Source organism: Rhipicephalus microplus, chromosome 5, assembly GCF_043290135.1.
Source record: "Rhipicephalus microplus isolate Deutch F79 chromosome 5, USDA_Rmic, whole genome shotgun sequence".
In the NCBI taxonomy this organism is placed as follows: domain Eukaryota; kingdom Metazoa; phylum Arthropoda; class Arachnida; order Ixodida; family Ixodidae; genus Rhipicephalus; species Rhipicephalus microplus.
In genome coordinates, this window is record NC_134704.1 from 2,196,832 (window position 1) to 2,223,632 (window position 26,801).

At 47.5% G+C, this 26,801-nt stretch overlaps 3 protein-coding genes and 1 long non-coding RNA gene across 5 annotated transcripts in view; 1 reads left to right on the forward strand and 3 right to left on the reverse strand.

The window, feature by feature from the left end:
- Window positions 1-1,855: 1,855 nt before the first annotated feature.
- On the reverse strand, window positions 1,856-2,932 carry LOC142817638 (uncharacterized). The gene is made up of 2 exons (XM_075894709.1): window positions 2,615-2,932; window positions 1,856-2,486 (listed from the first exon to the last, which is right to left on the reverse strand). The coding sequence occupies exons 1-2, from the start codon at window positions 2,751-2,753 to the stop codon at window positions 2,182-2,184; spliced, it is 444 nt and encodes a 147-aa protein (XP_075750824.1). The 5' UTR covers window positions 2,754-2,932; the 3' UTR covers window positions 1,856-2,181.
- Window positions 2,933-6,079: 3,147 nt separating this feature from the next.
- LOC142817639 (uncharacterized) lies at window positions 6,080-8,066 on the reverse strand. Its single transcript, XM_075894711.1, has 2 exons — window positions 7,350-8,066; window positions 6,080-7,221 (listed from the first exon to the last, which is right to left on the reverse strand). Exons 1-2 carry the CDS (start codon window positions 7,486-7,488, stop codon window positions 6,917-6,919), a joined length of 444 nt encoding a protein of 147 aa, XP_075750826.1. The 5' UTR covers window positions 7,489-8,066; the 3' UTR covers window positions 6,080-6,916.
- Window positions 8,067-9,134: 1,068 nt separating this feature from the next.
- Window positions 9,135-26,801, forward strand: part of LOC119175120 (mitochondrial intermembrane space import and assembly protein 40-B) — a 39,148-nt gene continuing 21,481 nt past the window's right edge. Inside the window, exon 1 of one of the 2 annotated variants that reach the window (XM_037426359.2) lies at window positions 9,135-9,349. In XM_037426359.2, the coding sequence (XP_037282256.2) occupies window positions 9,328-9,349 (22 nt within the window). In that variant the 5' untranslated portion in view covers window positions 9,135-9,327. The remainder of the gene's footprint in view (window positions 9,350-26,801) is intronic. The other variant, XM_037426360.2, reaches the window with a different exon arrangement.
- The window catches only part of LOC142817640 (uncharacterized), a 33,949-nt gene continuing 19,413 nt past the window's right edge, over window positions 12,266-26,801 (reverse strand). Inside the window, exons 2-3 of the long non-coding RNA XR_012895265.1 lie at window positions 19,424-19,533; window positions 12,266-12,839 (exon numbers count right to left, since the gene is read on the reverse strand). This is a non-coding gene — a long non-coding RNA (uncharacterized LOC142817640). The remainder of the gene's footprint in view (window positions 12,840-19,423; window positions 19,534-26,801) is intronic.

Genomic DNA, 26,801 nt, shown 5'->3' on the forward strand with positions numbered 1-26,801 from the left:
CCGAACTTTGGATGCTGTGTTGCACTCGACTGGGACTGCTGCATCTTGAGGTGCTTCAGTGATGCTGGTGCTGTTGAAAGTAATTGTACAGGTGCCATGTCATTTCCAGGCTACAGCACAAATTAAGTAATTTTTACTTACTCTGGACTTGCACTAGGCAGGATTGTTTTTCCAGGCTCCAAGAGCAGCCTTGGATTTACACTATGTTCTTTTTCCAAGACTTCTGCCAGCTCTCTGTAATAGACACTATGAGAATCACTGAAGATATGAAGACACAATCGTAACTTACTCTTCATATTCACAGTTCACACGGTGGTGACCTGAAGAATTGTTGTCTTTTTTTGACTTTTTATATGCTCTGTCCAGCGACTTCCATTTGTTTTCCACTTGTGTGGCAGTCACGTTGCACAAGAACTCCGTATTGATGGCCTCAGCCAACTTCTTCCACAGAAGCCTTCTTGTGCTAAACAAAAAAGCAAAGCACAGTTAGTAGGAAAGAAGGAAGCGACGTAACGTGACCCAAGTCTTGCAGTAGCACATGAACCTTTCCTTAGTACTTCATATGTGTAGCTTTCAGGGATAATTGCTAGGGATGTTCGATTATTCGAAAATTTTGGATAATGAATCAAACAGCACTGTATTCGGTTCCTAAGTCGAATCGAATTGCACATATTCTAAGTAACAAATATTCTTTTAATAATCGGCACTGGCGGGAGAACCCCAAAACAACGAAACAGCTACAAGTCATTCTTTCAATCCCTAATGTGACCTGTACGCAGCCCAAGCTTTTGCAAGACTACCTACACTATATTGATTGTCGAATGAATGCGCTTCTGAAAGCTCCATTCTTGCTCAATTTTTACTGCACTTTAGCTGTATCGCATTTATCAGCTCCTGTCTTCGTCTTGTAATAACCAAAGGTGGGAACTACGAGTGCTTGCAGCTTCACGACTAGCAACAGATACAAGTTTTGCGTTTGCGTAAATTGTTCTTGCAGATGTAAATTTCAACGCCCATTGTTATCCGCTTTTAGTGCGCAGGCCATGTTGTGATGACGGGTTGATCTGCTCCGTTACATATTTAGTTGTATCCGCAATGTTTGGTTGTAAATTGTTTTGTTTTTGTGTCCCAATTTTATTTAAAGTGAGGTGACAAAGTCTCACGTTGATAACGCTAGTCAATGCCGTAGTTGAACCTACAATTACAAAATGTTACGAATATTCTAGTTCCTGCTGCATACGAGATTACCTTAGTTTTCGTAATTGTGGTATTTTGAGTAGATTCAAACTGACTGTAATGGCCTTTGTCGAAAGTTTGTGACTATTTGTTTCAAATAAAATGTTCTGTTCTAAGGCTGTTTTGAAAATGGTCTACTTACTATTCAAACAGTATTCAATTACTATTTGTATTCTATTTGGTGCCATTACTATTTGACTCTTACTTGATTAGGTTCCGAAATTCACTATTCACACACTTCTGATAACTGCGAACGTTCTTTTTGTGCGGGAAGCATTATGTTGGAGAAGTTGAACATTGTGTAAATCACTCTTTTGGATCATAAAGCTTCACTAAGGAGACAGCCATATTCTAACCTGTCTTTGCATTGTAAAACATGCAGCTGCGCAACCTTGTTTGCTGACACGACGGCGCAGTCTAGGTTCAAAGATAGGGTAGCACGTGTCAAGAAGCATATCTCTTTTAACAATGAGCTGCACCATCTTGAAAAGTGGCAGTGCGAGAGAAATGCGGACAGACAGTGAAGACACAAGGACTGCAGGGCGAGACTTGCTAGAGATGTGCCTCAGAATAACAACATGCAATTCCCTCTAGTGCAAATTCTCAAGGCAGCACTACACTTGCAACATGGCTTGAGCTTGGAGGTGCTGCACCTTTTCGGCAAGACAGCGGTTGTGCAATGCCCAACACAAAAGCACCGTCGCTGTTTTTGAAGATCACTTGACTTAATGAAACATTACGAATGCCTTCGTTGTGTATATATGTGCGTGACTATACATACTGTTTGTGTGTATATGTAAACGTATATGTCACAGTCAGGCGCATAGCCAAAATTTTTTTTCAGTGGGGGGGGGCAGTAAAATGTAAATTGCTGGCAGTAAAATGTAGGCAACAATAACCATCGCCATTGTGAACTTCATGCGCCCTTATCTTGTTGGTGCTTGCCTAGAGTGAAACGGAATAATAAAAAGCTGCAAATAATTTTGGACATAGGATGACATACCGAAGTGCCCTGGTTTTTCCCACCAAGTCCTTCATTTCCGAGTATTTGGCGATGAAGAACCTTGTTTTTCGGGCGCTCCAAAGCTCTTCCACATCTTCAGCCGACGCGGCTGCTGCTGGAAATGCGGCTAAAGCCCCATCGCTGTCAACGTCGCCGTCGCAGGCAGGAGAAGGCGTCGGCGGTTGTGCCGGAGGGGGGTCATTTTCACGATTCCCTGCCATGAACCGCAACGTAACGCGCTTGCCGTCTGCAAGGGCGAAAACCAAGATTAAAAATACCGACATAGCATAAGCAATGCTACGAGGCTGTTTGCTGACCGACTACGACTCCTGGCCGCTAACCACGTTTTTTGGCAATGCATGCAGCCTGACTTACCTGATGCCTCATAGACGTAACCGTTGGCGTCCGTCATAAATGACCCGTCGGGATTGTGAAGTGCCTTAACTTCCTTTTGAACGCCCTGAACAACTATTTGCAACGTCGTCTGCTCTGGCCTTGGGGGGACGCCCGCCATGCTGCACTACTCTGCACCTGCTTTGGAGTGCGTGCACGCCGGTACAGAACTCGTCAGGAACTAGGCTTACACCTAGACAAAACGAGGGAGCCAGTGCAGAGGGTGCGACAGAGGGCGCGCGCTGCTCCGGCAAAACGAGGACGAAGGTGCTGCACCCTTTGAACTGGTTCAGCCGGTGCAGCCAAAACGAAGAGACCTTTTAGGAATCTTCGATTTGGCTTGCACTAGTTCAGAAAAGTGCAGGTGCAGAAAAAGCGGTGCCAAGCGGTGCAGTGAGCGTGCAGCGCCGGTCGAGCAAGTGCAGGTGCAGCCTCAACCACGCCTCGGCACTAGCCGACACTAGCGCGCGACGGCTACAGCCAAAACGAAGGCGTGAGTTGACGTGAGTGCAGGCCGGAGAACACCTTGTAGTGTAAGCCTAAAATAGCCGCCTCCGCCGCCTTGTCCGATCAATACACGGCCGTGATGGCACTTCTTGTGACTGCGATGGAATTGCTGGACTCGAGCAGCGACGACGATTCCGTCAGCGGTGCCGTTTGCAGTGACTGCGACGATGAGTACGACGATGCGTGCATCTTGGTCGCGTGCGCGTTGGTGCGCGACGATGCCAACCGTGTACCCGGGTACGAAAGCATTATCGGCAGGTACCATGAGTATGAATTCAAGCGCCTCTTCAGGCTGTCCAGGGAGACTTTTGATAGTTTCAGGGCCAAGTTCAAGACTTCAGCCTTCTACCCAAGGGCAGTGCAAGGCCGCCAACAAATCAGTGCCGAAAAAACATGCCTCATAGCGCTTGTGTACCTAGGCTCACAAATATCTATGTACGCCATAGGCGACAAATTCGATGTTACCGAGTCGTCTGTTCATGTTTGTGTGACACGGGTCGTTCACTTCTTACACGCTATTAGCGATGAGATAATTTGCTGGCCTAGTAGCGCGGAAGTGACCCGCATAAAGAACGGCTTCCTCGCCAAAAGTAAAGGCAAGGGCCCAAGAAACACCATCGGCTGTATCGATGGATCACACATCGGGATACTCACTCCAAGCGAATCTACGCAGTCTTACTTCAACCGGAAAAAGTGGCCTTCGATAATCCTGCAAGGAATCTGCGACGACAGGAACAAGTTGCTGAACGTGTTTATTGGGTTTCCAGGTTCGGTTCACGACGCCCGTGTCCTGAGGGAGAGCCCCTTCTTTGCACGCGCAATTCAGGAATGTGAAGACAATTATATACTGGGTGACAGTGCATATCCACTGATGCCATGGCTCATGACCCCATTCAAGGACAATGGAAGTTCTTTTCCTACGTGGAAAAAGAGCTTCAATAAACGACACAGTCAACAACGAGTGCTTATTGAGAACACCTTCGGCCTGCTTAAACAGCGTTTTAGGAGGCTCTACCTTGTTGATGCAAAAAGTGTGCAACAGTGCTGCTATATAGTTATGGCTGCGTGTGTGCTACACAACATGTGCAACGATGAAAGGGACTTCCTTGAGGAACTTGCAACGCTTCCCCAAGAAGAAGATGTGGGCAATGATGAAAGTGAAGGAGATTTTGATTGCAGTCTGCCAGGCTACAGTCAGTCTCTGCGAGAGTTCATTGCAAAGGAACAGTGCTAGAAGTTCATCTTTGCTTCGCGATTTATTCAGTGTGCAAATGTTTTGCGAAGTGGGGTGCCGCGTCTAGAAGCAATGTTTTTTTTTAACAAATTAGATGGAGTAGACACTGCTAGTGTTATAAAAGTTTATTGCCCATATTATAACCCGTCCTTATTTGAGAGTACGTCGATCAACCGATCGAATCGCTGCATGCGCTCATCATGCCGCTTTGCCTTTGCCTCTTCCCATTTTTTTCTTTCCTCCAGTTGTTTCACTGCTGCCTCCTCTTGCTTAGCTCTCGAAGCTTGCATTTTTTCTAATGCCTCCAAGAGCGGCGTGACTTGGGACCTACTCTGGCGCTTCCTTTTTGGCGTTGTGCTGCTCCGAACTTTGGATGCTGTGTTGCACTCGACTGGGACTGCTGCATCTTGAGGTGCTTCAGTGATGCTGGTGCTGTTGAAAGTAATTGTACAGGTGCCATGTCATTTCCAGGCTACAGCACAAATTAAGTAATTTTTACTTACTCTGGACTTGCACTAGGCAGGATTGTTTTTCCAGGCTCCAAGAGCAGCCTTGGATTTACACTATGTTCTTTTTCCAAGACTTCTGCCAGCTCTCTGTAATAGACACTATGAGAATCACTGAAGATATGAAGACACAATCGTAACTTACTCTTCATATTCACAGTTCACACGGTGGTGACCTGAAGAATTGTTGTCTTTTTTTGACTTTTTATATGCTCTGTCCAGCGACTTCCATTTGTTTTCCACTTGTGTGGCAGTCACGTTGCACAAGAACTCCGTATTGATGGCCTCAGCCAACTTCTTCCACAGAAGCCTTCTTGTGCTAAACAAAAAAGCAAAGCACAGTTAGTAGGAAAGAAGGAAGCGACGTAACGTGACCCAAGTCTTGCAGTAGCACATGAACCTTTCCTTAGTACTTCATATGTGTAGCTTTCAGGGATAATTGCTAGGGATGTTCGATTATTCGAAAATTTTGGATAATGAATCAAACAGCACTGTATTCGGTTCCTAAGTCGAATCGAATTGCACATATTCTAAGTAACAAATATTCTTTTAATAATCGGCACTGGCGGGAGAACCCCAAAACAACGAAACAGCTACAAGTCATTCTTTCAATCCCTAATGTGACCTGTACGCAGCCCAAGCTTTTGCAAGACTACCTACACTATATTGATTGTCGAATGAATGCGCTTCTGAAAGCTCCATTCTTGCTCAATTTTTACTGCACTTTAGCTGTATCGCATTTATCAGCTCCTGTCTTCGTCTTGTAATAACCAAAGGTGGGAACTACGAGTGCTTGCAGCTTCACGACTAGCAACAGATACAAGTTTTGCGTTTGCGTAAATTGTTCTTGCAGATGTAAATTTCAACGCCCATTGTTATCCGCTTTTAGTGCGCAGGCCATGTTGTGATGACGGGTTGATCTGCTCCGTTACATATTTAGTTGTATCCGCAATGTTTGGTTGTAAATTGTTTTGTTTTTGTGTCCCAATTTTATTTAAAGTGAGGTGACAAAGTCTCACGTTGATAACGCTAGTCAATGCCGTAGTTGAACCTACAATTACAAAATGTTACGAATATTCTAGTTCCTGCTGCATACGAGATTACCTTAGTTTTCGTAATTGTGGTATTTTGAGTAGATTCAAACTGACTGTAATGGCCTTTGTCGAAAGTTTGTGACTATTTGTTTCAAATAAAATGTTCTGTTCTAAGGCTGTTTTGAAAATGGTCTACTTACTATTCAAACAGTATTCAATTACTATTTGTATTCTATTTGGTGCCATTACTATTTGACTCTTACTTGATTAGGTTCCGAAATTCACTATTCACACACTTCTGATAACTGCGAACGTTCTTTTTGTGCGGGAAGCATTATGTTGGAGAAGTTGAACATTGTGTAAATCACTCTTTTGGATCATAAAGCTTCACTAAGGAGACAGCCATATTCTAACCTGTCTTTGCATTGTAAAACATGCAGCTGCGCAACCTTGTTTGCTGACACGACGGCGCAGTCTAGGTTCAAAGATAGGGTAGCACGTGTCAAGAAGCATATCTCTTTTAACAATGAGCTGCACCATCTTGAAAAGTGGCAGTGCGAGAGAAATGCGGACAGACAGTGAAGACACAAGGACTGCAGGGCGAGACTTGCTAGAGATGTGCCTCAGAATAACAACATGCAATTCCCTCTAGTGCAAATTCTCAAGGCAGCACTACACTTGCAACATGGCTTGAGCTTGGAGGTGCTGCACCTTTTCGGCAAGACAGCGGTTGTGCAATGCCCAACACAAAAGCACCGTCGCTGTTTTTGAAGATCACTTGACTTAATGAAACATTACGAATGCCTTCGTTGTGTATATATGTGCGTGACTATACATACTGTTTGTGTGTATATGTAAACGTATATGTCACAGTCAGGCGCATAGCCAAAATTTTTTTTCAGTGGGGGGGGGCAGTAAAATGTAAATTGCTGGCAGTAAAATGTAGGCAACAATAACCATCGCCATTGTGAACTTCATGCGCCCTTATCTTGTTGGTGCTTGCCTAGAGTGAAACGGAATAATAAAAAGCTGCAAATAATTTTGGACATAGGATGACATACCGAAGTGCCCTGGTTTTTCCCACCAAGTCCTTCATTTCCGAGTATTTGGCGATGAAGAACCTTGTTTTTCGGGCGCTCCAAAGCTCTTCCACATCTTCAGCCGACGCGGCTGCTGCTGGAAATGCGGCTAAAGCCCCATCGCTGTCAACGTCGCCGTCGCAGGCAGGAGAAGGCGTCGGCGGTTGTGCCGGAGGGGGGTCATTTTCACGATTCCCTGCCATGAACCGCAACGTAACGCGCTTGCCGTCTGCAAGGGCGAAAACCAAGATTAAAAATACCGACATAGCATAAGCAATGCTACGAGGCTGTTTGCTGACCGACTACGACTCCTGGCCGCTAACCACGTTTTTTGGCAATGCATGCAGCCTGACTTACCTGATGCCTCATAGACGTAACCGTTGGCGTCCGTCATAAATGACCCGTCGGGATTGTGAAGTGCCTTAACTTCCTTTTGAACGCCCTGAACAACTATTTGCAACGTCGTCTGCTCTGGCCTTGGGGGGACGCCCGCCATGCTGCACTACTCTGCACCTGCTTTGGAGTGCGTGCACGCCGGTACAGAACTCGTCAGGAACTAGGCTTACACCTAGACAAAACGAGGGAGCCAGTGCAGAGGGTGCGACAGAGGGCGCGCGCTGCTCCGGCAAAACGAGGACGAAGGTGCTGCACCCTTTGAACTGGTTCAGCCGGTGCAGCCAAAACGAAGAGACCTTTTGTGAATACGGGCGTATGTGGCTCGGAAGATGGTGAAAAAGACAAAGTGTAACGAAAGTAGCAGGTTGTTGCTTCACTCAGAATTCCAGCTTGCTTCCGGCAGAATCATGCTTCATGTACCCGTCCTAGTCCTTAACAGATCTGGTCAAAGCTATGGAAGATGCATTCACTAATTGCTTCAGTTTCAACAAGTTGAAAAGTGACAGCCTAAGAGGCCTTATCGCTTGCCTGTTAGTGAAGAGGTTAAATAAGGTCGTCTGTGAACACCATCGACAGGAAGTGACAAATCAGATAATTATATTTTTTACACTGTCCAGAATGCATTTTCTCGTTGCTGGAGAAAATGTGTCCAATAAAAAATAGAGAGAAAAAATGAAGTTCTTGAAGTTGAGACGTATGACTTACCTGTCATGGTGTTGATACGTGGGATATAACGTCCCAAAACGACCACATGATTATGAGAGACGCCGTAGTGAAGGGCTCCAGAAATTTCGACCACCTGGGGTTCTTTAACGTGCACCCAAATCTGAGCACACGGGCCTACAACATTTCCGCCTCCATCGAAAATGCAGCAGCCGCAGCCGGGATTCGATCCCGCGACTCACGGGTCAGCAGCCGAGTACCTTAGCCACTAGACCGCCACAGCGGGGCAACTGTCATAGTGTTATCTCAGCGAACAAGGTTTTATTTTACGTTATTGTTCATTAATCACACTCTGTTGTATCTTGTGATTTTACTTTTTTCTTGTTCACATTGTTATAAGTCTCCTATTACCAACTGTGATGTCACTGTCTGACTGTTTCATATATGCAGAAATCAATTTTTTCGTGAACTGGTTTGTGAATGTATATATGTTTGCAAATGAAATTTCAATGTTACGTGTGTATGTATGCCCATTGTATCATCGTATATTTACTGTTCTCTTTAGTTGCCTTATTCACTTGCTTTAGCTGAGTTTCATATAACTTGCAGTTTTCTTCAACTTTAATGCATATGTTGTGTTAATTTTTCATGTTGTTTTTCGCTTTCGAGAAAATAATTATTTTGCTTGTAAAATTAGGCCTTGATTGCGCAAGTCATAAAAATAACGGTCCGATACCTTTACGTACATAGAGACTTCACGGAGAACACTGCGGCATCAAATTTGAAAAGTGCACGGCCTTTGTTTTGGTGTCAAGCTCACGGCAAGTAACTTGATTCTCTATCCTCTAAGCTTCGTAGCTGATATACTGCGAAGTGAATTGAAAACACTAGTTTTCAGTGCCAATACACCCTTTGCAGCGCACCGCCAGAATTGTGACAGGTAGAGTTTGTTATATTCCGTAGGGTAGCGTGAAATATTTGCAACAAAAAACGACTGATACGCGGGCGCGAGGAGAGGCATCTTGAAAGCGACCGCAGCGCCGCCGCATCTGGATGCATTCTCGTTAGCTCTCCGGCACGCCGATGCTGACACCTCTCTGGTAGGTGATCTGTGCTTGCATCATTTCCAGCGTGCGTTGATATTGTTACTAGTTACGCCGTCACGCTTTTTCACGATATTGAGACAATTGAGACGCCCGACACTTGTGAATCTTGCCGGTTTTCCGCGATCCAGCGTGTATGCTCAGTCACCCTTCCATTCAAGCGTGAAAAGCCGATGTCTTACTGCAAAGCCTTCGGTGAGCTCTTCTTTTTTTGCTCTCATCTTTGTGGCTGACGCAACCGCTTGTAGGCAAGCAGTGGCAACACTCACGAAGCGTTTTCGAACGGCCGCTCCTATATACTATAGTGCCAGAAGCCGGCACACTATCCCGGAAATAAATTTGCTGATAGTTTTTTTTTTTTTGTCTTATTGGCTGCCCATGACCATGTGACTTTTGTGCCGGCACATTTCTGGTGAGTCTGTCATGCTGGCAATACATGTGCCGGCAGAATAGGGACTGCACGTGTACTGCAGGCATAATTAAAAGCGACCGGCAGTTCTTTTTTTTCTGCAATTGCATGCAGGCGACCATGGCAGGGTGTCTGCCGTCTCATTTCTGGTGAACCTGTCGTGCTTATAACCTAACCTAACACAGTCAAGTGGTGCGCCGTTATCCGCTACACGTGTATGAGAAGTACAGTGAGCATAACCTTTTATATACTGACGCTTCTACTAAAGTAGATGGGTCTGCAGAGTTGATCTTTCCTGCAACAGCGACGACGAAGATTCGGTTATCTCACCAGACGTCATCGACAGCTGCGGAACTTGCTGCTCGATGTAGTGCAGTCATTTAACACCAAGAAGCCAAGAAATGGAGAGTGTTCATGGACTCCAAAGCAGCACTACAGTCTTGACGATAGTTGTAGCGCGCGAACAGAATGACACCGAGACAAGAAGGACACGAAGGACACTTCTTGTCTCTGTGTCGTCGTGATGATCTCGCGCTATAACTATCGTCATACTAATTAGCCCAAGCTGCCACACTTCTAAGCACTACAGTGTTTGGTGTTTGCCTTATGCCGGAGACCTCATGAACAACTAGTGTTAGAAATTAGAGAGTTACTTCACCACCTCTTCGATGAAGGACACGAAATCACGCTTCAGTGGCATCCAAGTCACTGCGGCATATTAGGCAACGAACATGTCAATGCAGCAGTTCGATCAGCACACGAAGATGGTAAAGAAGAATCCATTCCATTTTCAAGTACTTATGCTGCAATGAAAATCCCAAAAATCGCTAATGAAGAAGTAAAATCCCAGTGGAACGCTGAGTGCTTACGGCACATGCGACTGCACAGGCTGGACACATCTCGTCGACTTCGGCCTCCGTCCGGACTATCTCGACTTGAGACAACGGGGCTTTGCCGACTGTGGCTTGGTATCGCTTTCACCAAAGCTTTCGCCTTCAGAATTGGCATGAAAGACGGTGCTGCCTGCGACCATTGCGGCAGCAATGAAACGATTGAGCACATTCTTTGTTGCTGCTCTCGAACACCATGCGCATTGGTTCAGTTAGCAAAGACGGCAGCTAGCTGCTGCGTTAGCTCGTCTTGACGAGAGACCTTTGTCAGAACAGTCGGTGCTTGAAAGGCGACATAATCTGTCTTCGCACAGAAAATCATTGAAGGCCTTATTGAACTTTTTGTGTGGTAGTGGCCTATTGAATAGGCTATAGCTCCCCAGCCCATTTTTTTTCCCTTTTTTGCACGTGTACTTCGCTTTTCTCTTTCCCATCTTTATTCCCCATTCTCCCTTCCCTTAGTGCACGGTAGCAAACTGGATGCCCCGATTTCTGGTTAACCTCTCTGCCTTTCCCTCATTTTATTCTCTCTCTCTCTACACATGTGAATGGGCGAGGGCGACTACACGTGCGAACAACCGATGGATGGATGAATAGATGGATGCTGTGAGCGTCCCCTTTATAACGAAGCACTGACATATGTGCCACCAGGCTCGCAAGAAAAAAATGAAAACTTTCTTGTTACGTCAGCCTAATGCCTTGTCTACTTCAAATAAATCAATCTTATTATAACAAAGAAAAATATAAATTTGTCTTATCTCTCTGCGTCTTCAGGCAGAAAGACCAAATTTTCCCACTATTTCTGTCTTTCATCTCTACTTTTCTGCCACCAGTACTCTAACCATCTTACTTCTATCGCGGACGTGTTCAGCTTTTCATGTTTGTCCCTAAAACCCAAAGCCTTATGTGGGCTTGTACCCACATGTATACCTGGGTGGATATCGCCGCATTCAATCAGAACATGTTCCTTAATTTCCTTAGCTCCCCCGCAGCATGTACAGTACGGTCCACTGTTAGAGGGAGCACGTGAATGCGTGGCCAGCGGTCCGCCAAGCACTAACTGCTGGCAAGATTTCGAAATGTTGCGCATGCGCATTGGTTCATCAAGGTGGTGCGTGCCCCGCGTTGTCTGCTATTCTTCCGCTCATGCACTTCGCATGCGCTAGTGAGCCATGGCCATTCGCGCGTTCCGTTTTCGCATTATAAATCAACTGATACCAATCGCGTTTCTCTTTCTTTTTTGAGCCGATATTTTATAGTCTCAAAAGCAAACTTAGAATGTTCGCTGCATCAGACTTAATAGCCTTATCTGTTATCAAATGTGGCTTGTTTTAGGGAGCAGTATATGAAAGATAGGATGGGTTTTTGTTGAAAGCTAGCAGAACACTGCCACAATAAATAAAATTATATACCTTTAGTGCTTTTTGAAAATCCGATGAGCAGCAGGCAGACTGAGAACTAGATTAATTGCACCACAAAAATACGGAAGCGCTTTGCCACGCTTTCCCGTTCAAAGGCAGAGAAGTAGCAGACAAAACTGGGCGGGCGCTGTCCTTACAACTCTATGTGCATGCGCCGCGCTTACAAATCTCGCCACCAGTTAGCGTCGCGTGGCCCGCCCGCCACGAGCTCGCGTGTTCCTTCTAACAGTAGACCGTACTGTACATTTTTCTTTATTGAATCTCACTTTGTCACTGATTACGGGCTGCTGCTGCGGGTGATGAACTGAGACAAGACTCCATTAACAACAAAACTCATTTAATAAACCCTCAGGGTAATCTAACAATATATACAAAAAACGTACATCACAAATATAATCAACACCAAATTAAACCTACAAATAAATTCTTTGACAAACAAAACCGTCCTAAACATGGTCCAGCATATGTACGCTTTTAATTCCGCCCATGACTCTGGCCTATATTACTTTTCACTGCTGCTTTTGCCGCCAATGTGCTGATTGGTCGTTTCTTTGATGGAATTTTCGGCCTCCTCTACGAACGTCGCGGTCCGTGCCATTGCCAACGTGGTCGCCTGTCGTCTTACATCGTTGCTGACATAGGGGATGCCTCGGTCGTTGGGCCTAGTAGTCGCAGGCAATACCTGGTGCTGCACGGTGATGTGGCCACGCGGGAACTGTATTCGGCGGCTTGCTTCAAAGTGAGCTAGTGCCAGGAAAGTTGGCCCTTGCTGTGCGCGGCAGCAGCTTCCCTCGAAGTGTGTCGAGGTCTCACCGCCGTATTCACAAACGCTCCTTCACTCAAGGGCTCCCCTCGACTTGTCGATGTCAAGGCGGAGCGTGCTCCTCCACTCAAGAAGCCACTGCGTTTCATGAATGCTCCTTCACACTTCCTTAGCCAAGGGAGGCCTTGGAATGCTCCCTTTACTGCATGGACGTAGAAAAGCACCTGATAACGAGTACTCGTAATTGTGGTCAAGAAATGCCTATTTCTATACAATAAATGAACACTTTTCTTAATTATTCTTCTTTATAAATTGAGATTACAGCAAAATGCATGCTTTTAGAGTGGTAGCATGGTTTCTGTAAGCCTAGAGCCGGTAGAGTTAGCGAAACCACCGCTTCAAGTCTGACAACAGTCGCACCCAGGCAGCTGAACGAACAGCTGATGGCGTTTCGTCTGCTGCTGAACGTTACTACGTGCTTAGTTGACTTTTTCGTCTCATACGCATCTATCAATTGCAGTTTATATTTACAGCAGTGTCTGCGTGTGTGTTGTTTGAGACCCTACTTTCGCCGGGGTGACTAACGAACTACATGAGTGATGACAGGAAGCACAGCAAAGGGTTTGTTGCTTTGTTTATTATCGCTTTTCTGAGAGCCTTCTGATCACTAGTGTAGCCACCGAACGAATAACGCCTTGGAGTGAGTGATTTTTACTTTAAACCACATTACATTGGCGTAATGGCTTTTATTTGTAAAATATTGTTACGGGGTCAGTGACTTTTGTATAAACCCAATTACAGAGGAACAACCTCAGGCGAGAATCACAATGGATGATTGGCACACTTGCGGCCTGTCAGCTGATTCTGTCCTTCATCTTCCTTTACTTCGTAACAGGACCCCCGCGCGTTGGAGCGCCGTCTCGGCGCGAGTTCGAAGAAGTGCGACAGGAGTAGGGTTTCATGTGCGAAACATGAACAATGTCAACAAGTGACAAACTTGGTGACGTATTGGATTGCAATGGCGCTATCTCGTAGTTGACGTTGCTAACTTGGCGTAAGACTAAGTAGGGTCCTGCGTATCGAGCCAAAAGTTTTTCGGAGAGACTTACACGGCGACAAGGTGACCATAGGAGCACGCGTTCACCTGGGGCAAACGTTATGTTACGATGCCGGTGGTCGTAGTGGGCTTTTTGCATATCCTGTGACCTGGTGAGACGAGACTGGGCAACTTGACGAGCCATGTGAGCCCGATAAATTACTTCGCGAGGGTACTCGCAAGCAGATGGCTTGAGAGGTAAGGTGGTTTCGAATGGCAATACGGGGTCGCGACCATACAAAAGATAAAAAGGCGAGAATCACGTGGTGTCATGTCGAGATGAATTATATGCGAAAGTCACATAGGCCAACGTGGTGTCCCAGTCACAATGATCTTCGGAGATGTACATCGAAAGCATCTCTGTGAGCGTGCGGTTGAGACGTTCAGTTAGGCCATTAGTTTGCGGGTGGTAGGCGGTTGATAGCTTATGCGCTGTGGCACACGATCGAAGGAGGTCGTCGACAACTTCGGACAAGAAAGAGCGGCCGCGGTCTGTAAGCAGCTTTCGTGGTGCACTGTGGTGTAAGATGACGTCATGACGAAGAAAATCTGCAACGTCAGTGGCGGAACTGGTTGGCATGGCCTTTGTTATCGCGTAACGGGTTGCATAATCTGTGGCGATGGCGATCCATTTATTTCCCAGTGTCGTCGTCGGAAAAGGGCCAAGAAGGTTGAGTCCCATGCGATGAAATGGTTCAGAGGGGACTTCGATTGGGTGAAGCTGTCCAGCTAACAGCAAAGAAGGTCTTTTCCGGCGCTGGCAGAGGTCGCAAGTGGTGACATATCGACGCACGTTGCGGTACAGTCCTGGCCAGAAGAACCGACGTCGCACGCGATCGTATGTGCGCGAAACACCGAGGTGTCCTGCTGCTTGTGCGTCGTGAAGTTGTTCAAGTATTGCAGGCCATAGATGACGGGGAATGACAAGCAGAAGCTCAGGGCCTTCAGTGCTGACGTTGCAGCGGTAGAGGATTCCGTCATTCAGCACGAACATATGGGATTCGGCGTCATGGCTGTCAGACTGGATGGCGTCGATGATAGTGCACTCTGACTCATCCCGTCGTTGTTCAATGCGCATATTGCTGATATCAGTAAACGCCATCACGCTGCTCTCCTGGTCAGTCGCAGCGGGATCAGGAGGGTCCACCGGATGACGAAAAAGACAATCTGCGTTCTTGTGCAAACGGCCGGATTTCTAGCCGACGCTAAACGAAAATCCTGAAACCTCAAAGCCCAGCGACCCAGACGTCCAGTCAGGTTCTTCAGAGAAGTCAACCAGCAGAGGGCGGGGTGGTCCGTAGCGACGGAGAACATGCGACCATATAAATATGGCCGGAACTTGGCGACGGCCCAAACTAAAGCTAAACACTCTCTCTCGGTGATGGAATAATTCCTCTCAGGAGGAGAAAGCAGCCCACTGGCGTAAGCCATCACGTACTGTCTGCCGTGGTGCCGCTGAGCGAGAACTGCGCCAATACCGTGGCCACTGACGTCGGTGCGAACTTCTGTGGCAGCAAAAGGATTAAAGTGGGCAAGTATGGGGGGGGGGGGGGGGGGTAGTTAAGCAGCCGATGAGAGCGGTGAACGCTTGAGCCTGCTCAGGGCCCCATGAGAATGTGGTATCCTTCTTCAGCAAATCTTTGAGTGGCCTGGCAATGTCGGAGAGGTTTTTCACAAAACGACGAAAGTAGGAACATACGCCGATGAAGTTCCAGACGTCGAATGTAGAACAGGGCACTGGAAAGCTACGGATGGCGCGGATCTTTTCAGGATCTGGTTGGACGCCATTGGCGTTTACAAGATGGCCTAGAATGGTAATCTGACGGCGGCCAAATCGACATTTCTTGCAGTTTAGTTGTAGCCCAGCTGTTCTGAGGACTGCGAGAATTGCAGCGAGACGGGTTAGGTGGCTATCGAAAGTAGATGAAAAGACTATCACATAGTCTAGGTAGCAGAGACAAGTAGACCACTTATAACCACGCAAGAGAGAGTCCATCATTCGTTCGAATGTGGCAGGGGCGTTACATAGTCCAAAAGGCATCACCTTAAACTAGTATAAACCATCCGGTGTAATGAAGGCCGTCTTCTCGCGGTCCATCTCATCGACAGAAATCTACCACTAGCCAGACCGAAGATCAATAGACAAGAAGTATGTAGCGCCGTGCAGGCAGTCCAACGCGTCATCGATGCGTGGTAGCGGGTATACGTCTTTTCGCGTGATCTTGTTAAGGCGGCGATAGTCAATGCAAAAGCACCATCCTTTTTGTTCACAAGGACGACAGGGGAAGCCCGAGGACTACTTGATGGTTCTATGACACCTTTGTTGAGCATTTTGTCAACTTCCGCTTGAATAACTCTGCTCTTGGTGTGGGAGACACGACAGGGGCGTCGACGAATGAGACTGGCGTCACCAGTGTTTATACGGTGCTGAACGGTGGATGTTTGCTCTAGAGGTCTGTCATCGAAATAAAAGATGTCGGTATACGACGCGAGAAGGTGATGGATGTCGTTGGCTTGCGTAGGATTGAGGTCGGGTGCAATCACCTTCGAGAAACGACTCGGCATAGAACAGATGCTGCTAGCTACAGGAGACCGAAGTAAATCAATCTCGGTGGTGAGAGCCGCTATTTCGAATTCGTCTGCATTGGATACGCTGGCCAAGAACATGCCATGAGGGAGCAAGGTACGGTTGTCAGCGACAGTCACAAGCATATGGGGAATGGCGATGTTGCGCTCCTAGAGGACGTCGGTGAGAGGAAGGAGAACATATTAGATGCGGAAGCATCTTATACTCGCGCCTTGTAGTGCGCCGTCCGCGCCGTCTGCACCGCTTCTCAAACATTCGACAGCTGACGCGCGCGCATGCGCCGTCGCGCCGTCGCCCACTCTTCCACCATCTGTGCATCCCTTCCTCCTCTACACACCGCGCGTGCTTCACTCCTCCACCATCTGTGCACCCTTCCTCCTCTACAATTCTCCTGATTCTCCAGTGGACGCGCATGTGGCGTCGCGCTTCGAGAACATTCAACAGCTGACAGTGCATGCGCCTCGAGCTGTATATATACTCAAGGTCGGCGCTCGCTCGCTCAATTGCCGCTCGTCGGTTGGTTTGTACGGCGCGTCGACGTCCAAGGTCGCGGTGAAATGAATCCCAACGAATCCACAAACACAATGATCGACGTCCCTTCGACCAGCGCCGCCCTTTCGCATACGTGTGTACGTGTTCACTCATTTAACACCCCCTCCTACAACCACGTTAACCAATTTAGCCATCGACCCAAGTAAGTCGCAATTTAACACCCCATTTCACAACCACGTTAACCAATTTAGCCATCGACCCAAGTAAGTCGCACTTTAACACCCCGTTAACCAATTATATGCTGTGCATCCTCCTCAGTGTTCCCCCGAGGGAAGCTGCGGGCAATTTTTTTTGACCATCGGGAACCTGTGGCTGTGTGGTCAAAATGACGTAGGGTGCTGCCTGAGGTGACAGTCGCACATCCTGAAGAGAGCGCAGGCGCGGCGGGGCAGTGTGGTGTTCAGCGACTATCTGAGGCAGTTCTAGCTGAAGGACGCCGGCAGCACAATCGATAAGAGCAGAGTAATTCGACAAGAAGTCTAGGCCTAGGATGTCATAAGGGCAATGGTCAATCACGGCTAAAATGACAGAAGCAGTGTGGTCCTTTATACTTAAGCAAGCAGTGCACAGCCCGAAAACCATCGGCGTGCCGCCATCGGCCACACGGAGCATTTGTGCAGCCGCTGGTGTCAGAAATTTCGTTAAACGTGTGCGTAGACAACTCATGACCAAAATGCTTGCGCCGGTGTCTACAAGTGCTTGTACAGGTACGCCATCTACTTCGTCTATTACACTTCATCTGGTAGAAACTGAGAGAGGATTTGCTGCGGAAGTCGTCAATGCAGCACCACCTTCGGGGCTGCATTTCTCAGTTTTCCGAGACAATGCGGCCAGAAGCCACGGGGGACGAGAAGCGTCGTGGCTGCGGCGAATGGGACTGGTGCCCACGTGGTGAAGGCGAGCGGCTGTACTATGTGTTCCTAGAATGGTCAACGGCATGGGACTCTTCGGCAGGTGAAAATTCGCAGGAGGTACCACGAAAATGGGTCATATTGGTCGTTTCACGAGGTGCCGAGGACCATGTGTTGAGGCAGTAATGAGCAATATGTCCAACGCGGTGGTAGTTGAAACATATAGGGCGGTCATCTGCAGTCTGCCACTCAGCCAGTTTTCGAGTACGTGGAGAAAACCGTCGGTCAGAGGAGGGCATCGCGAAAGGGCGTTCGCTGACTCTGGGGGCGGTGACATGGCACACGGAATGCACTCCGATGTTTTCAAGCTCTTGGTGCACGATGGCTTAAACAAGAGGAACAGTAACAGAGGTGGTATCGGTACTGCGCGAATTGAACGTCAAGGGCGCCATTGCTTTCATTTCGCGACGAACAATGCGTGTCAGGTCTTCCGGCGGCGACGGTCGTTGTGGTGCGGACTGGTCCTCGCAAGTCGATGTTGCAGCGGTGTTTGGAAGTCGGGCGAATATTTGCAGAATGCGGCGACTTTTTACTTGCTCAAACTGACGACACTTTTTGATGATCGCGTCCACGGTGGAACAGTTCTTGCACAGCAAAAAGATTGAACGCGTCGTCGACAATACCTTTCAGGACATGCCCTACCTAGTCACCTTCTGTCATGTCGCTTTCGGCAGAGGGCCAGCTCGTCTTGAATGTATGCGAGGTATGATTTTGTAGGGGATTGGGCACGGCAGGCCAATTCCTTTTGGCGGCGATCTTACGACTGGCGGTTTTGCCAAACACCTCTCGCATCTTTTCTTTGCATTGGTCCCAGCTTGTGAGTTCTTCTTCGTTGTTTTTGTACCCGACCTTCGCCGTGCCTCTCAAGTAAAACAGCGCATTAGCCAACTGAAGTGTGGGATCTCATCTGTTCGGCACACTCACTCGTTCAAACATGGCCAACCAATCATCAACGTCGACACCATTGGTCCCGCAGAAAGTACCGGGATCCTTGAATGGCGTGAAAAACGTATGGTTGCGACGCCGTGTTCACTGGAGACGCTGACGTTGACGCGGAGGGCTCAGCATTGGCCATGGCTGGAAAACCAGTGCGGCGTCCGCTGCGGAGCTCCGTTGCCTTATGGTTGCCCAGCACCTCTCACCAATATGTTACGGGGTCAGTGACTTCTGTATTTCTGTATAAACGCAATTACAGAGGAACAAACAGCCTCAGGCGAGAATCACAATGGCTGATTGGCACACTCGCATGCCTGTCAGCTGATTTTGTCCATCTTCTTTTACTTCGTAACAATATGATTTCTGGGAATACCCTTTGAAAATGATCGTGCTGTCCGTGCTGCATTCCAAAGCCTCGACAGTACATAATTTATTGGAGATGTTTTAGTCTTTCGGAAATCGTAAAATTGAAGCCGCTTCTGACTTTTGCCGTTGTTCTGTTTAAAAAACGATCGTGTGGGTCCTCTGAACATTGGAGGAAGTGTCGTCAAAAAGCAGAGTATTTTACACTGCTTATTTAACGAAGACCAGTGCAACAAAGTGGTAAAAAATGCTCACGAGTATTGCACTTATCGCAGATACAACAGTGGATATATCAGCTGTTGTTGCAACATTAGCATTTCTGCACGTTGGAACCACACTACCTCAGTTTCCTGGAAGGGGAGTGGTGCTGCTGCATATAAAACAAGTTTGATTTTTGTTGAACTGCTTTCCTGTAGAATCGGAGAGGTGGTTTTTGTGATCCTGCCTTATCCTGAAAAGACAAGCATGACGATAATTATGTAATAATAAATGAACAAAGCAGGAATTGCAAATGGCAAAATAAACATTTATTACATGTGGCTGATGAATCCAGCTGACACACTATAAAGGTAAAGTTCGAGCTCGTAGGACATCATAATAAGATCGAGGTAGTTGACACCATAGCGTGTCTAATGCAGTACAGCTGCACGCATCCATTGCAGGTTTTGTCCTTTTGAATACAGTCGTGCAAACTCTGCTATGCATTGCTAATACGGAACCTTTTAGGGATCTTTCCTCTGTGTTCTTCTGTCAGCAGCCTGGCCCCTACACAAGAAGACTAGAAATATTAGAAAACTGTAATAGCTAGGACACCAAAGCCACATGTTTCTTTATTTCTCGTGGTGCACTCATACGTTAATATTTCTTGTGCTAAAGAACAGACATGGTTGGGTTATTGAGCTTTGACTATTTGATCACATGTTTGGCTCAGGCACTTCGGCAGCTGACCAGACATATGGTTAAGTAATTCCATTATCCAATTGCACGAATTAGTGGCATAGCCAGCAATGTCTCTCGGGGGGGGGGTTCAATCATAAAAAAAAACCCTTATAATGTATATGCTGTATTTCTATTTCATATATTTGCGTTTTTATACGATTCTCCATACAATCTTGCTTACATTCACATTTCGCTGAATACGAACCTCTGCTTGATTCAATAAAGCAGGGCTTAGTTATTCATTGGTATTGTGAGCTGCGTAAACACTGTATATTGAAGCTACGTTTCACGCGTAATAGCAACAACAGCACACTTATTCGACCCAATTGCATTGTGTTTTGTTTTTTTTTAAACTGTCTCTAATAGTGATCTGACCTAAGCAGGGGGAGAATGAACAAAAAAAAAAAACAGTAGCACTTGCCTTCTCATTGATACAGATGATAATCTAACGAAGGTATGCTTCGCCGCAAATTTCGGCTGGGGTAGCAAAGATTCACCGGAGAGGAAGCCGCCCAGGAGTACACTGAATGCATGGCATCGAAACTTTGCAATTACGTTTTCTCTCCGCTTGTTTGTCAAGCTTTCGCGCCACGCTTGAACTGATGTGGTGTGCGAGCTTCATCGAAAGACTTGAAAGCACTGGTGTCCGCATTAAGTCTTGGAGCACTCGCACGACGAGTATACGCACACCTGAAAGCAGGCAATTTACTGGCTCATGCACGGAACACAACACATCACGGCACTGGTGAGCATTCCTCTTGACACCACGCCCGCCTGTCCTGGCGCCACAGTAGCCGTTACCGAACGGATCAAAGACAGCTCCATAGTAAACGCATACCGTCACTGTCGAAAGAACGCGGCGGTGCAGCCTAATTGATCGAGAAACGCCGTCAAAGCGAGATGGGCTCCGCCATGGACACGAGTTTCGCCCAGAAACTTCACTCGAGGAACGATTCAAGGTAGCTCGATTGCTACCTTGACAATCTCGAGGAAGCGCTCGATATTTTCTCAAATGAAGGAAGTGTTCAAGGGAAGGGCGATTTGTGAATGGGAAAACGCCACTCAAGGAGCGTTTAGAGTGAAGGGTCGAGTCGAGGAGCGTTTGTGAATACGGGGTTAGTCTTCTTCTCAAGACGCCCGCGTCACAGGTTGCTGAGTCGCTGTCCTGCCGCTCCCGTCGCGAGTACGCTAGCGGGCGATGCGTTCTTCTCGTGCCAAGCCCACGTTGACAATGCCAGCTCGCCACTGCTTGTGTGCCGATTGCAGCAGGGGTCATGCGCCTCGGGCATTTTTATACGGGGCGCGTACTCGCGCCCGCGCCTTTTCCAATTTTGTCTGCTCCTCCTCATCTTCTTTCCTCCTACGGGCGCTTGCTCGTGACATACGCTTCTCTTTAACTAGTTTTTTCTGTTTGATGCCCTAATCTTCATCTGTTACTTTTTGTCTCGCCTGTCTTCTTTTCCCTCTTCCGTCCAACTCGCACTGGTCATCACAACCCACTTTCAGTCAACGACATCTGGACACATTGCACTAAACTGCATAGTGTTGAAGAGTTTATAAACCCTAACTTTAAGTAACTTTCATGAGTTCTTGTTTATTCAATCTCGCTTTATGACTACGCATTCTAAGGCAACCTGATCTTGCGTCGAAGAGTAAAGCGCTTCCCTGTGAATCATCATAAAACCTCTCCCGCCTTATTTCATTCTTGCCCTTTTAGTAGTTACTGAGAGCTGGCTTCTTTTCCATCGCTGTCATCTAATGAATCCTCTCCGCCTCTCTGACTTTTCACTTAATGCTCCTTGTTGCCATATTGCCCACCTTGCCAGCCGTACATTTACTGGTAAGCCTCCTATTTGTTTTACAGCGAAAGCTGTTATGAGATCAGAACACGAGTCATGCATGGTGCCGTAGTTGTTTGCCATGGCCCCTGTTCATAATCAGTATTAAAATAAAAAGAAATACAGTAATTAAGAAACACCAATGACTCAATAGGATTCGAACCCGGGTTCGTTGCGTTCCAGCCCAGTAATCTACCACTCTGCCACGCCAGTGCTTGGAACTCGTTTCTATGCTGGCCTTAGGCAGGTTTGATGGCGGGAAAGGAATTTAGTTAATATGAGCAATAAAGTGCTTTAAAACATCAAAGGAACAACCAGGCATCACACAAGGCGAATTGCATAATGAGTGCGTCGTCCGATGCTCCAACACCTATGACAACTTGTTCTTGATCACCTATTAACTGTGGCACATACCCACTTCAGACATGATTCTTTATTGTCGTCAGCCACTGCATTAAAAATACACGAAATTCCTAACAAATATGGAGTGGATACCACGCTTTTCTCAATAATGACGAAGGATAACATGATGAATGCTGGCCTACTACACAAAAATTACGATTATTTATGGTGTAGTGGGTACCCAGCAGTGTGCTTATAGTAGCTACCCTAAGAGTGTTTAGAAAAGGCTCTGAAAGGCCACTTGTCTAGCTTTCGCTGTGACTGTGCTACACGTTCCGCACAGATCTTGCATTTTCATTTCTCCACTTCGTGTCCTCAAATACTTGAACACTTTCCCTACCCATCTACTATCCTTCATTTTCCTAAACCTTTCTTCAAATCTCATTTTGCTCTGAACTTCCCTTACTTCAAAGCTGGTACATCCCATATCCCCCTTTACAGTCTCATTCGTCGTTTCCCCGTAAGCGCCCAACACAAGGCGTTTCACAATCCTTTAATTTACATTCATCCCTGATTGCACCTCTGACTTTATGCACACCACTGAGTTCCCAATTGTAAGCCCTGGAACCGTTACGCCTTTCCACAGACGTCGAGCCACTTCGTACCTATTGTATTTCATAATACTGTGTGCTTCATTATTACAGCATTCCTCTTTCTCTTTGCTGCCGGTGTTTTTTCCTGTACCTCCATATATCTATTTTTCTCATTTACCATACGCCGAGATACTTGTAATAGCTTAATCGCTTACCCTCGGTATTTCCTGACCCTTTATTGAGACTGCCTGGTCTTTGTGATTATCGAATACCATTGGTTCATATTTTGTTGCACTAAATCCTAGTCATAGAGCCTCGCCCTACCTTCCGCATATATCTGCCAGCCCCTGTATATCGTCTGGGCTGTCTGCAAGTAGGACAATATTGTTGCATAAAATAGACCTGGAGCTTCTGCTCAACCATTGCGCCACCCTGTTTGTGTGACAGATTAAACCCAATATTGTTACCTTCTAGCACCTCTTCCAACCTCACCATATACAGCGTAACAGTGGGGTCAAAGGACATCCGGGGTCAAAGGACATCCCTGTCTTAATTAATTAATAAGGACATCCCTGCCCTTATTAATTCAACCTTGTCATTGCTACCGATTCCTCCCCATTCTATGCAAACCGTTTTTTTTTTATATTTCTCTCAAACGCTATATGCAGTCGTCACCTATGCCCACTTCTTTCAATATGTCTCCCACAAAATTTCCTGATTAGCATTGTCATACGCCCCAGTGATGTCCAGATACGCTATGTTTTAAGGCCTGTTTTCTATCTTAGACATTTCTATACACTGAGTAACAACAAACAGGTTACTATCCATCCACCTGTCGATTCGGAATTCATTCTGAAGTTCTCCCAAAATATCATTTTGCTTTGACCATATTGTGGGCATTTGTTACTTACATCGTCATCATCCCTGCATGATCACAATCACCATCATCAGCTTGTCTCTTTGTCCTCATTGCCACTCTGGGTCATCATCATCGTCATCGTCTGTGTACTGGCTCTGCCCTTTCGTTTTGCGAGGTCTTTCCGCAAATAAACGCTGATGCAGCCAAGACTACTAAGACTTCATACGTAGTGGAGGTAAATTTTCGGTCCTCTGACCTCCTGCAGCCCGCTATACCCCCTGGAGCTTCGTTCAGGCCACCGCTTGCGCCCACAGTCAGGCAGCATGTCCCAGACCGAGCCTGCCGGCACTGATGTCATCAACAACGCACCGCCGCAAGCTGCCCCTCCTACTTACATACACGGACATCAGCGGGAACCCCCGCTCTTCGCTGGTCTTCGGGGAGAAGACGTAGAAGACTGGCTTGATGACTACGACCGCGTAAGTGCCGCTAATAGGTGGGACAAGGCCGCCAAACTGCGATACGTGCCTTTTTATCTGATCGGAGTCGCGAAGACATAGTATTTTAACCACGTCGTTGACTTATCCGATTGGGCTACCTTCCAGCAGCAGCTGCGACACGTCTTTGGGGCACCAGACATTCGATCCGCCGTCGCGAAGAGGACACTCGATACTCGCCGACAACATCCCGGTGAATCGTACACTTCATACATCGAGGATGTCCTCGCACTCTGCCGGCGTGTCAATCAATCCATGCCGGAATCGGACAAAGTGCGCCATATATTGAAAGGCATTGGGCCTGTTGCCTTTAATGCCCTCGCTGTGCAAAACCCAGCTACCATCGCTGATGTCGTGACGACATGCCAGCGCCTTGATGTGCTGGACTCCGTTCGCCTTCAACCGGACATTGGCGACCACCACTCCACGTCAGATGGCCATCTGCGTGACCTCATCCGGGACATTACACGCGAAGAATTGCGGTCCATGGGCTTCACACCTCCTACACCGCGACCTACACAGCCTTGGGGAGTGCCCTTACTTGACATCATCAGGGAGGAACTTACATCCCTGATTGGCTCTGTGCCCGTACAGCCACCTGCTTCTCACCCTATATCCACGTACCCTCAAGTTGCTGCCGTGCCTCCCAGCGACACCCACGCGACATTGCCGCGTCCATCCTACGCGTCAGTTGCTGCCGCTCCCTTGGTGAACTATCATTCCGTGCCCCTGACCCTTCGGCCCACCTGACCGCGCTATCTCCAGGTGCCCCGAATGCCTTCTATTCCCCACCGTGGTGCTCGTCTCGCCCTGTATGCTACTACTATGGCTATCGTGGCGACATATCTCGTTTCTGCCGAAAGCGCCAGCAAGATGAGCGTCGGAACGACGTTCGTGAACGGTATTTGTACACCGGGGCGTCTTATCAAGGTCGGCGTTATTCGTCTCCCCCGCACCGGTCTTCATCTCCTCCTGCATCGACTGCACCACGAAACGGCCGAAACACGAGACGCCGCTCGCCTTCGCCCTTCCGCCGTTCCACTTCTCCACTTCGGCCCGCCTCATTCACCTCTGATATTTATTCGGAAAACTAAGTTATGCAGTTTGTGGAGGAAAAATTGCATTCGGAATTAGAACTGAAATTCCTTCATCAGGCCCGTGTAACATGGTTTCTGTGGAAGTGGAAGGAGTGCGAGTCGATGCTTTGGTGGACACAGGTGCGACATTGTCTGTGATACGTGCTGATTTGTGTGAACATTTAAAGAAAGTAATGATGCCTTACGATGGCCCCACATTAGTTGCTGCCCAGGGGAACGTCCTTCGCCCTTCCGCATTTTGTACTGTGCGTGTTTTCATCGACGGCATCCGCCATCATGTCCAGTTTGCTGTCCTGTCCCGCTGCTCTCACCAACTAATTTTAGGGTGGGATTTTCTATCATCTGCTTCCGCGGCGATTTGTTGTGGACAACGCGTCCTTCACCTCGCTGACACCAACTACATGCTTGACGACGACAATCAGAAGCCACTTCGTCTGGTCGCTGCGAAAGACATCGAACTGCCGCCACTACAAGAGCAAATGGTCAGCATTAAGTCCAACGACATCTATCACGGGGATGTATTGGTCTCACCGTCACCACTTTGCGTTCGCAAAGGTGTAGTTCTTCCGTCCGGTGTCGTTCGTTTTTGGAATGGCTCGGCACTTGTCACCGCTGTCAACTCTACACCGGAGAAGATCTTACTGCCACAGGGCACTACTGTGGCCCGTGTTGCTGACTTCGAGCCTGTATTTGTCACGCCACTTCAGGCCATCGCATCCAAAGAACCTTGCCTCGGTGAGCATGTTTCTTCCTCCGCCTTTACCACCGCTATCAGCAGCGAATTGACATATTCACAGAGGCAGCAGCTGCTCGCATTGTTACAGAAACATGAAAATTCTTTCGATATTTGCTCGTCTAAGCTGGGCAGCACTAATACTACAGCACATCGAATTCAAACTGTTGGGACATCTATCGCACACCGCCGACCCTACCGCGTGTCTCTAACTGAAAGAAAAATTATAAAAGAAAACGTTGCGGACATGCTTAAACGGGAAGTCATCCGTCCCTCATCTAGCCCTTGGTCGTCTCCCATTGTTTTGGTCCATAAAAAGGATGGCTCTGTGCAGTTTTGCGTGGACTATCGGGCACTCAATAAGATCACACGCAAGGACGTCTACCCTATGCCACGCATTGACGACGCCCTTGATTCCCTACAAGGCGCGGAATTCTTTTCAAGCATCGACTTCCGTTCTGGGTACTGGCAGATCCCCATGCATGAAGACGATAAGGAGAAAACGGCATTCGCGACCCCCGACGGGCTATATGAATTCAACGTGATGCCTTTGGGGCTCTGCAGCGCACCCGCGACTTTTGAGCGCATGATAGATACCGTGCTGCGCGGCCTGAAATGGAAAAGTTGCCTTTGCTACCTGGACGACATTATTATCTTTTCGTCAACGTTTCCTGAGCACCTAGAACGATTGGATCAAGTTTTGACGTGCCTTGCCGGCGCCGGGCTTCAAATAAACACAAAGAAATGCTCTTTCGCTAGCAAATCTATCAAGGTCTTAGGACTCGTCGTTAGCAAAGATGGCATCCGGCCCGACCCTGACA

Coding starts and splice junctions, on each gene's coding strand:
- LOC142817638 (XM_075894709.1), bottom strand. CDS start 2,753: ATGGCGGGCGTCCCCCCAAGGCCAGAGCAGACGACGTTGCAAATAGTT. Junction 2,487..2,614: donor TTACGTCTATGAGGCATCAG/GTAAGTCAGGCT, acceptor TCGCCCTTGCAG/ACGGCAAGCGCGTTACGTTG.
- LOC142817639 (XM_075894711.1), bottom strand. CDS start 7,488: ATGGCGGGCGTCCCCCCAAGGCCAGAGCAGACGACGTTGCAAATAGTT. Junction 7,222..7,349: donor TTACGTCTATGAGGCATCAG/GTAAGTCAGGCT, acceptor TCGCCCTTGCAG/ACGGCAAGCGCGTTACGTTG.